Source organism: Hirsutella rhossiliensis (genome assembly GCF_020360975.1).
Source record: "Hirsutella rhossiliensis strain HR02 chromosome Unknown scaffold00005, whole genome shotgun sequence".
Taxonomy (NCBI): Eukaryota; Fungi; Ascomycota; class Sordariomycetes; order Hypocreales; family Ophiocordycipitaceae; genus Hirsutella; species Hirsutella rhossiliensis.
Window position 1 is genome coordinate 2989479 of NW_025408671.1, and position 14833 is coordinate 3004311.

The following is a 14833-nucleotide window of genomic DNA, read 5'->3' on the forward strand; positions in this document are numbered from 1 at the left end:
TGCCCTGTGCGACGAGGCCGTCCCTTGCTGTGTCCGGTGGTGGCTGCGAGTTGCCATCCGCACGACGGCTCATTGGACCCTGTCCGCCATCTTTCCTTCTTCGGCCTCTTCCTCATCCTTCCCGGCCGCCCGGCTGTCGCACATAAACTGGCGCGGCTTCGGCCCGAGCAGGCACCGGGGACTAAGAAAGTGATACAATGTGCCTCACCGAGCGCTTTCCGCGCCACCTCTCGTCGTCGTCATCGTCATACGCTGGTCCCTCTTGTTCCACATCCTCGCCCTCGTACGAGATACGGTCCTCGTCCCTCGGCGCCATGACCGGCCTCATCCCCCTCGCCCTCGGCACCTCCGACTCGGCCTCCAAGAGTCGCGTCTCCTTTCTCCTCCCAGCCTGCGACGCCCTCCACAGCAAACAGAACACCATGTCGCCGCCTCTGAACTCCTCGCCCTCAAGGCCCAAGCTTCCCCGCCTCTCTCCTCCTAGGCCCCCCCGCCGCAAGCTCCCCTCCTCGGCCGCCGAGTGGACGAGGGCCCTCGACGACGTCAAGAGGGCCTGTCTGAGCAACAGGTACGACGAGTGCTCCTCCCGCTGCCTCGAGATCCTCGACCTCGCGGCACCGGACCCGGTAGAGCCAGCGTACTTGGTCTACCTCCGCTTCTACGCCGCCACCGCCCTCGAGGCCCAGGCCAGCAGCCAGCCCTCGCGCCCCCGCCGCATTGCCCTCCTCCAACAGGCCCAGGCCCACTACCGCGCCGCCTCGCTTCTCGCTGAGCAGCCATTGGCGCCGGGCCTCTCTCGCAACTCGTCCCCCATGCCCAGTCTCCGCTCCTCCACCGCCTCCGACCTCTCCTGGTCGCCCGTCTCGTCCCGCATGTCTTCGCCCGACCCGTCCTTTGGCTGGCCCGACGACGGCCCCAAGACCCCTGAGCCGGCCCCCGTCAAGGCCAAGAAGCGCGTGTCCTTTCGCGACGACGTCGAGCCCTTCATCAGGCCCGACTCCCCCACCCTCGGCTTCGAAAGCTGGCCAGCCCCGACGCCCTCCCGCCCCGCCTCGCCAGAGTCCATCCTCAAGCAGGACAAGGCTCTGTCGCTCAACCAGATGCCGCCTTCCGCCGCTCCGCAGCTCACCCGTCTCGTCGAGGTGTCCGATGACCCCTTCGTCGACGCCTCCAGGTCCCCCCGCTACCACAGCCTGCTCGACGGGCTACGTCATGACATGCTCGCTCGCGTCGCTGCCCTTGACACGACCATCGCCGCTTGCCAGGCTGAACCCGTGTCCAAGCATGAGGAACATGCCGGGGACTTGAAGGCTCGAGCTGAGCGGCTGCGCACCAACGGATGGCGGCGTCCTCGATTCGATGCCCAGCGCTACCAGACGCTGCGTGAGAATGCCCTGGCCGACCTGGCGCTATGATCGGGTCAGGCACATGGGCGGCGGGAGCAGCCTCGTCTTATTTCCCTCTACCCCTCAGTATAATGTTCTTCTCCGTCTTTGCTTGCGCTGGAGAAGCATCACAGCGTCAGCGTCGCTTCTCACCGGCGTCCTAACATGATCCTTCTTGCACATTGTACATTAGCCTCGGAAGGGGAAGCATCCATCGTCCACGGCCGCGCTACCTGTATGTATAAACGACCTTGGATGGATGAATGACGCACATGAGAATCGCAAATTACGGGCGTCTTGTCCTCTTTAATCTTATTCAGATGCATACTTCTAAAGCATACCCCTCGTCCCCCCTCGTCCCCGTGAGTGTTGCCCATCGCTGCCGACAAAAAAAACATGCCGGCCTCATGACGCTGCCTGCCGATATCCTGGGTTCGCAAGATAAGTATAAAAAGAAGGGAGGCTCTCCGGGCCAGCTGCCGATATGAAAGACATGCCGGCCTCGCGACGCTGCTGTCAATGTCCCAATTCCAAGAATAAATATAAAAAAGAAGGGCGGCTAGCCGGGCCAGTACCTGAGACGATCCAGAGCTTTCCCTCGCAAACTTTGACTTCCTCCCTCCGTCATGCACCGTTCCGCTAGACAAGCTGTGAGAAAACACACCACCAACTGAAGAGGGCCCGCTTGAAGATCGGAAACGATCAAGACCCGCTGTTGGAGCTGCGATGCCCGCCCTCCTTCTCCAGTTCCTGCTCGGCCTCCAAAGCCTCTTGTTTCTGCTTCTCGTCCTTCATCTTAGCCATGACGACAGCGTGAAACAGAGAGCCATCCCGGGCCACGTCCCGTAGAGACGTCGGCTTGGAGTCGCTCCGCGGCGGGCCCTCAAAGCTCCTGCCCACCGCCTGCTGCGCGTCCTTCATGTCGTCTTCGGAATCCGATTCAGCCTCCTTGAGCCGCTCAATCTTCTTCTTAAGGCTCGCGGCCAACACGGCATGCTTGAACTTCTTCCTAATGTCTCGGGCCTTGAGGTGCTCGGGTACCAGGTCGTGCTCCGTGTTGGCGTTCTGGCCCGTGAGCCAGATGTGCCCTAGCGCTTGCTGTGAGATTTCGCGTTAGAGCTGCAACTTGCCGCGGCCATGGGGTCACCCAGAGAGCGGTCTCGAGCCTACCTGACTGGTCCATCGTTTGTCAGGATTGGGTACAATCAGTCGAGTGATGAAATCCTTGGCATCCTCGCTGACGTCTTTCCAATACCGCTCGTGAAACACCACCTGGGACGAAGTGCACTCCCTGAGCAGGTCCTTGAGGTTCTCGCTCCGGTAGGGGGAGTAGCCGCAGAGCAGCGTGTACGTGATGACCCCCAGCGACCACATGTCCACCGGCTTGCCGTGACCCTTTTGCTCCATGACCTCGGGAGCGGCATACCCAAATGACCCCGCCATAGTCCGCAGTGTGTCCTCGCCGCTGTCGAGCGTTTTGGCAATGCCAAAGTCGGCCAGGACCAGGTCCGAGTCGGGGTCTTGGGTTACGTAGAGGAGGTTTTCGGGCTTGAGATCTGTCGCATAGCAATATCATGTCAGTCTGGTGAGTCTTGAACGGAAGGCGGCAGCTGGAGCGCACCCCGGTGGACCACGTTGTTGTGGTGGAGGTAGTCGACGGCGTTGAGGACCTGCTTTATGGTCTGAGAGGCATCCTTTTCCGTGAACTTGCCCTGATCGCAGATACGGTCGAAGAGCTCACCACCCGTGGCCAGCTGGGTGACGATGTAGAACTTATCCTGTAGAGGGCACGTTGGTGAGTTCCTGTCCATGCGACGAGGGGGGCGGGATGACGAGACGGCGCACCCTTGACTCGAACCAATCGACAAACTTGACAATGTGTGGGTGCTTGAGTCTCTGCAGCATGTCGAGCTCGTCGTAAACCATCTTCTCGTTGCCCTTGACGTTCTTCTTGAGGATGATCTTGATGGCCACCTTGCCCGTGGGGCCATCTGCCTCGCGCACGACGCCATAGGTGCCGGCCCCGAGCGTTCGGCCGAATCTGTACTTTGCTCTTGATACAGCGTTAGGCCTCAGCAGCAAGGTCAGCTGCAAGCAGGTTTGGCGACTCACTTCTTGTCGTAGCTCTCGGGTTGGCCGTGAAGGCGATTCAGCATGCCCGAGACTACTGCAGGACGATGTTAGCCACAAGATACGTGCGGCAAGGGATTTTGCCCTTGCCCAAGGAGAGAAGAAGGGGTTGGCCAAGAGTGGCGAACAAGGCATTGCGCTTTGGCGCGCAACCAAGGCGACTCTGCAAAGCAACTTACAGCTCATTGCGACGGATGGCGGGGTATCGAGAAGGCGGTCGCGAGCGCGGGGCGTTGCGGCCGGGGGACTTGGGGCGCCGCAGACAAGAGACGTGATGCTGCTGGCAGGGCGGACGGGGGCCTCGGCGACGCTGCTGGAGGAGAGGCGAGGGCGAGCGAGCGACAAGCCGACGGCGATGTCTAAGGCAGGGGACGATGATGGTGAGGTGGGATGTAGGCGGGGGGAGGGGAGGATAGGCTGGTAAGGGTGAGTAATAAATACGAATCCAGCAACGATATGGTTGTCTACCTTGTCTACCTACAGTACATACCTACCTAGCAAGGCTGCCCAAGCAAACCCACTCGAGGGTCCGGGGGGCCACAGGCTCCTTTAGTACTGGACACCCCCCTGGCCAGTCAGTGGCCAGTCAGTGGCCAGCCAGCGCTACTGTACAGTTACAGCAGAGGCCCCCGCTCCCCTCGCCAGCCCCTCCCTCGCCCCGAGGCCCTGCTGGACAGTAACTACTACCCAGTAATTAGTAGTGGAGCCAATGACGGTCGAATGGATGATTTCTTGCAGCAGGCACAAAGAGGCTGCGGCTGTGCTCCTACCCCAAAGACGTCTTTTGTCAGGCACCGACTGGTGGGACGAGCAAACGTACATACATATAAACCACTGGCACAGGCCAACTGCCGGAAGTGGGGGTGAGTGCATCCGGGGCCCCAAGGCAAAAAGGCGACCGCGCAGGCCGTGGCTGAGCTACCCAGCCCCAGCAAGTCGCAGTACAGTACCGGTACTCCCCATTTTCTTGTCCTCATGGGCCACGAGGGCCTGCAAATCGGTGTGCAAATCGCAGTCGTCGGCCATGTCTGCCAGGTACCTAAGGTAGCTCTCGGAGGCCTCGGTGTCCATGTGTCCGGGGGAGCGAAACGGGACAGCGTCAACTGGAAAACGTCAACTGGACAGCGTCAACGGGACAAGCGTCGCGCCACACGGGATAAAGACATGCTTGCCCAACTCGCCCGTCGCTGTCGGCAGTAAAACCCCGTACCCGTGCGGCATCCAACGGCCCAGGGAGCATCAAAAGCCAACCCGAAGTGAAAGGATTGCTCCCGACTCTTCCGCCACCCGCCCCGGCTGGAGCCGCCTCCAGTCATCTGTTTTATCTGTTAACAAGCTGCGCCGGCAAGGCGGATCCCCCTCCCCCAAAAGCGACAGCGGCGGTTCCTCGTAAGGGGGCGGAGGGGGAAACATTCATCCACTGCCTTATTTGGCCGTCATGGCGCTCGACCTGCGCGGCTAGACTGAGGCAGTGGGGATTCGGCGAATCCGTGCCATCTGCCACCCCTCCTGTCCTCGCTCAGTTGCTGCCACCTCTCTGCCTGATGCCCTGCGCAAGACGGACAAAAACTCACAGCGTCTGTTATTCGCCACTAACCTGTCCCTCCCGGATCCCCGACGAGCAGGCGGGATCAAAGTCAATCATTTAAGCTTGGAACCGCCACCGCCCGGAGCCTCCACTTTCGGCCTTGGGGCTTGTTCTTGGCGCGCGCGCGCGCTCGCTGCCCGGCGTCTTTCATCCTCCTGGGCCTGGCTGCCAACCCCTCAAGGCGAGGCTTCTTCCCAAACTCGCGCTGCACCGGATCCGCATCGCGAGGACGATGCCCGGCGGCGTCCAACATGGCAACACAGATGCGTGACAAGCGCGTGTCCAAGGAGCTCCAAAAGGCGGGCTTTGGCCTACCCCCTCTTGCCCGAGATGCAAGCTGACGCCGCGCAGATCAACAAGCATGGGCTGCCTCCCGGCATCGAACTCGTCAACGGCGACAACCTCAAGGAATGGACCCTCGACATACGCGTCCTCGACACCAACCCGCTCTACAAGGACCAGACCTACCGGCTCAAGTTTCTTTTCCCTGGCTCGTACCCCATAGGTAAGGCCCGCCTTCCGAGCATGACGAGGCCTCGCGCTGACGTCGGTCGCAGAACCCCCCGAGGTCACCTTTGAAGCAAAACCAAACCGCCCCATCCCCATGCATCCTCACATCTACTCCAATGGCATCATATGTCTCGACCTCCTGGGGCAACAGGGCTGGAGCCCGGTCCAGAGCGCCGAGAGCGTCTGCGTGAGCATACAGAGCATGCTCACCAGCAACTCCAAGAACGAGAGGCCCCCCGGCGACGAGGAGTTTGTTCGAGGCAACAGACTACGGCCGCGAGACATTGAGTTTCTATATCACGACAACACTGTTTAAGAATAGACGAAGACGATGGGCTTTCGGCGTGGGAGGACCGCGAGCGAGGTGCGAGCCGTCGTCTTGCTATTGCTCGAAAGTTGACACGGGCATGGCGAATTTCACCGACTTGAGAGGGAGAGGCTTCGCTTGACTAACCCTTTCCCCCTTCAAGTCTTTTTTTCCCGGACGAGAAGACGGGCTTGCTGTATCTTATTCCATGGAGCAACCTCTGCCGAATACGCTAGAGAGGGCCCCGCTGATCCATCATGCACGAGGGGACGGGCTCGCACGTCCACTCCAATGGCATCTCTCTGTCACGAGAGCATGCCTACCGAGCCAAATGTGATGTCTTATGCCCTTGTGGGCGAGAACACACACCGGAGCCGAGGCATGCCGGCATAGAGTCAAAGAGCCCTGATGCGCATTCATTGACCCGCTCTCCGGAAACAACTCGACGACCGCTTCACTCGGCAGATTCGTCCACGATCATATGTCCACGTCCGACCTAAACATCCACAGCGATGGAATTTCCGTACAACCGCGCAGGTGGCCATCGTAGACAAATTCGAACTGCTTCTGGACGAAGTTGGACGCTGAAGTCGCCCGAGCCGGGAGCCTTCGCCGTCTGTGATGACGTCGGGTTGGTCGAGGCAGCCGAGGGCGGGGTTCCCCGCCGGGTTGTGCTCCGCTGCTCGCCTACGGGCGTGTCCCAGGTACCCTGCTCGCTAAAAAGTCCCTTCGAGGCGCTTTTCGGGGCCAGCAGCTTCGTTGGATTGTAGCCCATACATGACCAGACGCCCTCCATGCCCTGTTCCACCAGGTACTAGAGACAAGGCGTCATTGCGCGTGCTCGAGTGCTCAGGCGCAGCACTTTGGAGCGCCAGCTTGCCTGGGCTGGGCTCCTGGTCATCCACCCGTTCTGTTTGCCCTCCAAACTCGAGAGCTTCTCTCGTGAGCCCTCCCCATCGACCACAGGTGAGAGCTGTCATGGCGCCTCGCACCGAGTTCAGCTCCGAGCAGGTCCGGGGCAAAGCTCGCAAGGACCTGCTGTACCTGCTGGAGGGTGTAAGTAAGGCTCACGACGCGACACCAGTGCTTGTCAGGCCCGGGAAGCTGAACCATCGAGCACACAGGTACGCGGCAAGAAGAACCTCGTCTTTGATCGCACCCTGGTCGGGCCCATCGGCACCGTTGTCAAGGTCGCGACCCTTCAGGAGTACGGCGTCGACAAATTCTTCATCCTCGAAAACGACAACGTCGACTCGAGTCAGCACAACGTCGTCTTCGTCGCAAGAGGCGAATGCGGCCAGCACATCGAGGCCATAGCAGGTATGCCCAGCCACTGACCAGCTCCTTCGCGCCCGCGACAGTGGCTGACAGGCCTTGTGCCCACCCTCCAGCCCAGATCAAGCGAGTGCAACGCGAAAGCCAGACCACCCATGACTTCCACATCTTCTGGGTCCCCCGCCGGACCTTGGTTACGGATCAGCTGCTCGAGGAAGCCGGCGTGCTGGGCGACGTCAACATCGCCGAACTGCCGCTCTTCTTCTTCCCGCTCGAAAAGGACGTCTTGTCCCTGGAGCTCGATGATTCCTTTCGAGATCTCTACCTGTCCAAGGACGTCACGCCCAACTACCTGTTGGCCAGGGCCCTCATGGAGGTCCAGCAGAATCACGGTCTGTTTCCGCGCATCATCGGCAAGGGCGACAATGCGAAACGAGTGGCCGACATGCTCTGTCGCCTGCGCCAGGAACTGCTTGCAGGCGAGGACGCCACCGACTCGGGCAAGACGGGCCTCACGCCCAGCACGACCAACGAGAGCGTCATCATCATCGATCGAGAGGTCGACTTTGTCACCCCCCTCCTCACGCAGCTGACGTACGAGGGTCTCATCGACGAATTGTTTGGGATCCAAAACAACCAGGCCAAGGTCGATACGACTGTCGTCGGGGCACCGGCGCAGTCCTCGGCGGCGACGTCGCAGAGCAGGAAACGGACGATACAGCTAGACTCGAGTGACAGCTTATACGACCAGCTGCGAGACGCAAATTTTGCCATTGTCGGCGGCCTACTCAACAAGGTGGCGCGGCGGCTGCAGCAAGTGCAGAGCGACTACGAAAGCAAGAACAAGACCAAGACGTTGGCCGAGCTCAAGGAGTTTGTGGGACGACTGCCCGGCTACCAGCAAGAGCACCAGAGCGCGAGGATTCATACGGGTCTCGCCGAGGAAATCATCAAGCACACCCGCACCGACCAATTCAAGGGCCTACTGGAGGTACAGCAAAACCTGGCGGCGGGCGCCGACCCCACGTCCCAGCTCGACGGGATAGAGGAACTCATCGCCCGCGATACCCCACTGCGTGAAACACTCAGGTTGCTGTGCATTTACTCTTGCATATCCGGGGGGGTGAAGCCCAAGGAGTATGACCAGTTTCGGCGCTTGGTTCTTCACGGCTACGGCTATCAACATATTCTGACCCTGAACAACCTGGAGAAGCTCCAGCTCTTCCTGTCGCGCTCCTCGCCGCTCGCCGGCATGATTCCGATGACGGGCGGCGCTACGGGGACCGGTACAAAGACGAATTACACGTATCTGCGAAAGCAGCTCCGGCTGATCGTGGACGAGGTCCAGGAGGACGACCCAAACGACGTAGCATACGTGTATAGCGGGTACGCGCCCCTTTCGATCCGACTCGTGCAGTGTGTGCTCCAGAAGCAATACCTCCTCTCCGTCACAAAAGGCAACGGTGTCTCCAGCGCAGGCGGCGCGTCGTCCGGGGCAGCGACGCAGGGCTGGCACGGCTTCGACGAGGCCGTCAAGCACGTGCGCGGACAGACATTTTACGAGCTCCAGAAGGGCGAGGACAAGGCCGTCAAGGCACGGGCATTGCTCTCGGGAAGCGGGCACAAGCAGACGGTCTTTGTTGTTTTCGTGGGTGGAATCACCTTTACGGAGATTGCAGCGCTTCGGTTCCTGGCCAAGCAAGAAGAGGGTAAGTTGGTCGTCGCACAGCCGGGCTACGATTCTGACGCGAGTTTGCAGGTCGACGGAACATTGTCATCTGCACCACATCCATCATTAGCGGCAACAGAATGATGGATGCGGCCATTGAAAAGGACTCTTTTGCGCAGCCGCAGGCAGGAGCAGGCATCTCGGGCTGAGCGGCCGGATGTGCACGACGATGCATACCTTGGCACTCCCTCGGAGCGGGCTCGATGAATCAGTCCGTCGTCATTTGCGCAACAACCCGGCCCTTGACGAGGGCGCTCACAAGGTTGACCTGGCAGTGGACAGGTGGCCAAAGCCGAGAATGTTTGCAGTAACCGTGGCCGTAACGACGGGGATGCACCGCGAGTGGGCGGAATGTACATATATGATAGACCAAGGCCCACCCCGGCGACGGCTGTGATTCGGTCATATTGAGCGCACGTGACTGGCCACCTTAGCCCGGCTCTGGTTTCGGGGGCGCTCGAGGGGGGGTCATGGAGGTGGCTGATGGCATCAATTTGCTTCATTTGGCCGTGCCTAGATGAGCTTTATACCAACCAATTACGCAGTTGAGCCAATTCCCCCCACTCCGGGACAGCGGATGGATAGGTGCCGTCGCGAGCCGGGCTCACAGCTGCACCGACCGATTGATTACATGTCGATAAGACAGGAGTGTCCTGGTCAGTAGCGCCCGGACGCTTATACTGAGAAGACTCTGAGAGAGAGGGAGAGAGGGAGAGAGATAGGGAGAGAGAGCGAGAGCGAGAGCGAGCGAGAGAGACGGGGTCTTGCTGGCTGACACGATAGGGCAGACAGGCCAAGCGGTGAAGGGCGATCCACGATGCCTCTTCCTCTTCAACTTTTCTTGTCGTCGATATTATAACGTAACCCAAGGCACCGAGGCCGACCGGATCCGCGCCCTGGATAATTGACCCTCACTGGTCAATGCATCCCGAGATGGAAACCAGCGTCGAGAGCCGTCTTCTTACCGGCAGCGTCAGCGATGAAGACGAAGCAGCCTCGCTGTCGTCGGCGAGCTCGATGCGTGCTTCGCTCTCAGAAGGTGGGGGAGAGTCGCCACTCCATTCTCCCTGCCTCGCTTCCTCATTTGACTCTCGGCAAGAGCCTTCTCCGGAGCAGCCGCCGGGCAGTCCTTTCGAGAGCATAGTCTGGGCAGAGCACGCGCACTTCGAGCCATCGCCATCTTGTCATGAGTCGGAAGAGCCGCATGCGATGGATACCAGCTCCGAGTAAGTCTTGCCCCGGCCGAGGGCATCTCCTCCAAAAGGGGCCTGGTTTTGACCTTGAGCAGTGATGAAGTGCCTCAACCCGATGGTGATGACGATGTGCCTGCGTCCCACAATAGCAATGATGCCGTCAACTCATTCACCTCGTCCCTCTCGGCCTTGACGGAACTCTCAGATGCCTCGTCGCTGCGGTCAAACGCTTCGAGCAAAGCTACAACCCCTGCCGAACCGGACACAGTGCAGCGTCAGCCGAGCGAGGATCAGAGTCAAGCGCAAGACCAGGAACAGAGCCCGGAACAAAGCCTGCCCCGCAAGCCGCTCTCGCACCATCACAACATCGAACGACTCAACTACACCATCAGGCCCAAGTCGTCCATTCCCACCGACATCCCCTTGCACCAGTACGCGAGTGAGTGCATCGACGCGGCCGAGTCCTCGCGTCTCAACCCCTACGCGCTTCACCCAGAAGAGTATCATCTCCTCCGACATCATATATCGCATGCTCAAGTCACGACCTATTTGAACATCAGAAACGGCATCCTGCGCATCTGGATCAGGCGCCCCTGGTCCGGCGTCACTCGGCAAGAAGCAGTTGGCTGTGCCAACGCACGCTGGTTTGATGCTGCAAGCGTCTGCTACGATTGGCTGCTTCGTCGCGGGTACATCAACTTTGGTTGCGTACAGCCCCCAGAGACCCACACGAGCGGTCATGGCCTACCCCGAGGCAAGAGGCGGAAGACCGTCGCGGTTCTCGGCGCAGGCATCTCTGGCTTGGCCTGCGCAAGGCAGCTGGAGGGGCTGTTCAGACAGTATGCCGATCGGTATCACGAGAACGGCCAAGAGGTGCCCAGGGTGGTGCTTTTCGAAGGGAGGGGTCGTGTAGGGGGCAGAGTGTACTCTCGCGAATTCAAGAGCAAGCCCGTTGGCGAACAACCCGAATTTCCCGCCAAGAGACACACAGCCGAGATGGGGGGCATGATTATCACGGGCTTCGATCGCGGGAACCCCATGAATGTCCTGGTTCGCGGACAGCTCGGCTTGCCCTACCACGCTCTCACGGCAGACACGACCATCTATGACAGCAACGGCAAGCCAGTAGACCCTGTCCGCGACCAGCTTGTCGAGAAGCTCTACAACGACTGCCTAGACCGAGTGAGCGAGTTCAAGTTCAAACCCCAGCCCTCCAAGCTGATCGAGGGTAACCGGGATCTTCTCACCGAAGGCCGCGATAGCCCCGCGGACGGGAGCAAGTCGATCATGCAGGCAGAGGAAGCGGCTGCGGCCCTACCCCATGCGCCGCCGGTTTCGCAGCAGAGCGTGCCGGAAAAGGTTAACATGGTTCCTGTCTCTGCGGACAAGCTTACCGGCCGCGTCCACAACGAGCCCGGTATCCCAGCCAACCTCAGGGCGGCGGACAAGGCCAGGTTGATGGGATGGAGCCTGAGGTCTGTGGCTGCAAACGAGCACAACATCGACCTCAACGAAGCCGCCACTATCGAGGGGGCGACTCTGGGCTCCGTCCTCGACCACGCCATATCTCAGTATAAACACCTGGTCGACCTAAGTGCCCAGGATCATCGGCTCCTCAACTGGCACGTGGCCAACTTGGAGTACAGCAACGCCACCAACCTGCGTAATTTAAGCCTCGGCCTTTGGGACATGGACGCCGGCAATGAGTGGGAGGGGCGGCATACAATGGTCGTCGGGGGCTACCAAGGCGTGGCCCGTGGCTTGTTACTGTGCCCGACCAAGCTAGACTTGACTACCAGGTTTGCGGCCAAGAAGATCAATTATCACGCCGACAGCTTCACCGGGCCGGCCGCGATCGAGTCCGAGGACGGCACCTCTGTCGAGGCGGACTGTGTCGTCTGCACCGTACCCCTAGGCGTGTTGAAACAAGGCAGCATAGCGTTTGACCCTCCGCTGCCGTCGTGGAAGACGGGCGTCATTGAACGCCTCGGCTTTGGTGTCCTAAATAAGGTTGTGCTCGTCTACGAAAGGGTGTTTTGGGAACCCGACAGACACATATTTGGCATTGTCCGAGATGCGCCCAGCCGCCACAGTACGACGCAAAAGGACTATGGCGTGAACAGGGGTCGCTTCTTTCAATGGTTTAATGTGTCAAACACGACCGGGCTGCCGTGTCTCATTGCGCTCATGGCCGGAGACGCCGGGTTCGAGACGGAGCACTCGAGCAACGACCATCTCATAGCCGAGGCAACGGAGATACTAAGGAACGTGTTTGGGAAGGATGTCCCTTATCCAGTCGAGTCGGTTGTGACACGGTGGGCATCCGATCGGTTTGCGAGAGGAAGCTACTCGTCCACCGCTCCAGGCATGCTACCCGACGACTACGATACCATGGCACGACCAATGGGCAACCTGTTCTTTGCCGGCGAACACACTATTGGCACGCACCCGGCAACTGTACACGGCGCATACCTCTCTGGTCTCCGCGCGGCTACAGAAGTTCTCGAGGCCATGGTTGGCCCCATCGAGGTCCCGACGCCTCTCATCCTGCCAAAAGACTCGCTGTTGTTGCACAAACGCAAACAAGCCGCAGAGAACCCTCGGCAGGCACGGCTAGAGGCGTATGAGGTCGAGGTCTGGGACCACGTCCGCTCGCAAATAGGCGAACGCCCAGCCCGTCCGCACAAGGTGGCCGGAAACGCCTACCTCCTCTACAGCAAAGCGCACTTTGAGGACGCCAAGAAGCGATGCGAGGAGAACCGCAAGCCCGGAAAGTCGCGGAGCATGCCCAACGAGGTCCGGGTCATGACGTCGAAGATGTGGAAGGACGCCACGCCAGATGAGCGCAAGCCATTTGAAGACCAGGCAGCGGAACAAAAGAGGGCCTACGCGGAGGCGATGCGGACATTCACAGACACGTCCCAGAAGTGGGACCAAGAGGCCGCGTGCCTCCGGGCGGCCTACGAAAAGGATCACCCGAGCGTCCCAGGCCCGGACGAGACGACGCACGATGCCAGGATGTCACATAAGCACCGCCGTGCGAAGCCTGTCAATTATGCGGCGGGGGGCCGTAGCAAGGAAGCGGCCGAGCCATAAGCCGCCCCTTGTGTAGATGCACCTTGTATCTCTACTCGATATATCATTGAGCCTCAAGTTTCTCGGTGGCTGCGGCGGCAGGAGAGGAAGCGGTCTGTGGATTCACAAAAGCGAGTCATTTGTACCCTGCTTCAAAGGCCCTTGGAGGCGCATTGTGATTCAGCCTTATTGCGGCGTCGACAGTGCATATGGGATGGGGTTTGGCTAGACTCTGATGGGTAGAAGAGCTTCTTACTACAAAGACAGGCAGGCGTAGTGCTCAAAGGGGCGTTTGCATGGCAGGCAAGATGTGTCTTCTTGTAACGTGACGGGCAAGGGAATCTGGTTGGGTTCTGATACAAGTGCGGATGCCATGGCTTATACCCGCTAACTTTAAGACAAAGGGAACCGCTCAGCTCGAGTCCAGGACGTCCCTCTGCACCATTTACATGTCCTCCGAGGCGGTGGCTCCCGTGATGATTTCGACGAGTTCTCCGGTAATGACGGCTTGTCGAGTACGGTTGTAGAGAATTTGGTACTTGCCAATCATCTCACCGGCATTCTTGGAAGCGTTCTGGAGGGAGGGGGTTGTGCGTCAGCAATCACGCAGCATGGGAAGAGGTGAGGCCTGCAGAAAACTCACGTCCATGGCGTTGCGTCGGGCAGACTGTTCGCAGGCGTGGCCCTCGGCCAGGGCCCAGTAGAGCGAGTTGGCAAGACTGTACTCGCGGAGGTTGCCCAGGACCTCATCCTCGACCTCGAAGGAGGAGATGTTGGCTGCTGATAGTCAGTGCTCTGTGCTTCGGGCTTCGTATCGTATACGTACGAGACTGGGCAATGGCCTCCTCGGAAAAAGCCTCAATAAAGGTGGGCTCGTAGCTCTGGGCGTTGAGGAACTTGTTGTACAGGATTTTGACCTCTGTGTATTCGGTGGGGAGCATGACGATCTGGTCGGCAATGGCCTGAGCGTCGGCAAAGGAGGGGACGTCCTTGCCGATGCCAGAAAAGGTGAGCTGGATGTTGCTGGCGTTTGTGCGCTGGAGCTGGGCCTTGCACTTCTCGCCAACGATGACGAGGTCAAATGGGCCCTCGTTGGCGTAAAGGGCGCGGATCTTGCGGCTCATGCCCGAGTGGATGCCGCCGCAGAGGCCCTTGTCGGAGGAGCAGACAATGAAGAGTTTCTTCTTGGCGTCCTCGGCGGCCTCGGCGGGGGCCGTCTCGGCCGACTCGAAGACCTCGTTGGACGTCTGACCGTACTTGCGGGACTCGGTCATGCTGCGCTGGGCGCGGGTGAGCTTGGTCGAGGCGACGATCTTCATTGTGTTTGTGATTTTCTCGATGTTGCGGATCGACTTGAGGCGGCTTTCGATCTCGCGGAGGGTCGCGTAGCCGGCGGCGGCATTGTGGCCGGCGGTGGCAGCTCTGTGGGCGGGGCAAGCAAAAGCCAGCATTAGCTTCGGGCATTCTCTGTCCCTCGCCCTCTCCTCTTTTTCTCTCCTGCAATCCTCCCCTTGTTCGCCGGCCTCGGCCACATCACGCTGCCCCCTCTCGGGAGACGCCGGCTACTCACCGGGTGGGAGCTGAGGCCGCAGCTCGGAGCGCGGGTCTGGCCGCCCGTGACAGCATCGTGTGTGAGATTTA

The 14833-nt window shown here is 60.0% G+C and overlaps 6 protein-coding genes across 6 annotated transcripts; 4 read left to right on the forward strand and 2 right to left on the reverse strand.

Moving 5' to 3' along the window:
- Positions 1 to 314: 314 nt before the first annotated feature.
- Positions 315 to 1415, forward strand: HRG_05630 (uncharacterized protein; the record flags this gene model as incomplete). Its single annotated transcript, XM_044864101.1, has 1 exon — positions 315 to 1415. One exon carries the CDS (start codon positions 315 to 317, stop codon positions 1413 to 1415), a length of 1101 nt encoding a protein of 366 aa, XP_044720633.1.
- Positions 1416 to 2087: 672 nt separating this feature from the next.
- HRG_05631 (kinase) lies at positions 2088 to 3701 on the reverse strand (the record flags this gene model as incomplete). The annotated part of the gene is made up of 6 exons (XM_044864102.1): positions 2088 to 2483; positions 2556 to 2941; positions 3007 to 3163; positions 3231 to 3438; positions 3498 to 3552; positions 3695 to 3701. 6 exons carry the CDS (start codon positions 3699 to 3701, stop codon positions 2088 to 2090), a joined length of 1209 nt encoding a protein of 402 aa, XP_044720634.1.
- A 1653-nt stretch (positions 3702 to 5354) lies between these two features.
- Positions 5355 to 5929, forward strand: HRG_05632 (ubiquitin-conjugating enzyme domain-containing protein; the record flags this gene model as incomplete). Its single annotated transcript, XM_044864103.1, has 3 exons — positions 5355 to 5402; positions 5455 to 5608; positions 5661 to 5929. 3 exons carry the CDS (start codon positions 5355 to 5357, stop codon positions 5927 to 5929), a joined length of 471 nt encoding a protein of 156 aa, XP_044720635.1.
- Positions 5930 to 6898: 969 nt separating this feature from the next.
- Positions 6899 to 9073, forward strand: HRG_05633 (sec1 family domain-containing protein; the record flags this gene model as incomplete). Its single annotated transcript, XM_044864104.1, has 4 exons — positions 6899 to 6976; positions 7045 to 7240; positions 7312 to 8904; positions 8955 to 9073. 4 exons carry the CDS (start codon positions 6899 to 6901, stop codon positions 9071 to 9073), a joined length of 1986 nt encoding a protein of 661 aa, XP_044720636.1.
- Positions 9074 to 10133: 1060 nt separating this feature from the next.
- Positions 10134 to 13213, forward strand: HRG_05634 (flavin containing amine oxidoreductase domain-containing protein; the record flags this gene model as incomplete). Its single annotated transcript, XM_044864105.1, has 4 exons — positions 10134 to 10150; positions 10213 to 10384; positions 10436 to 12542; positions 12615 to 13213. The coding sequence occupies 4 exons, from the start codon at positions 10134 to 10136 to the stop codon at positions 13211 to 13213; spliced, it is 2895 nt and encodes a 964-aa protein (XP_044720637.1).
- Positions 13214 to 13637: 424 nt separating this feature from the next.
- On the reverse strand, positions 13638 to 14818 carry HRG_05635 (ATP synthase domain-containing protein; the record flags this gene model as incomplete). The annotated part of the gene is made up of 4 exons (XM_044864106.1): positions 13638 to 13766; positions 13836 to 13969; positions 14019 to 14614; positions 14763 to 14818. The coding sequence occupies 4 exons, from the start codon at positions 14816 to 14818 to the stop codon at positions 13638 to 13640; spliced, it is 915 nt and encodes a 304-aa protein (XP_044720638.1).
- Positions 14819 to 14833: the final 15 nt, after the last annotated feature.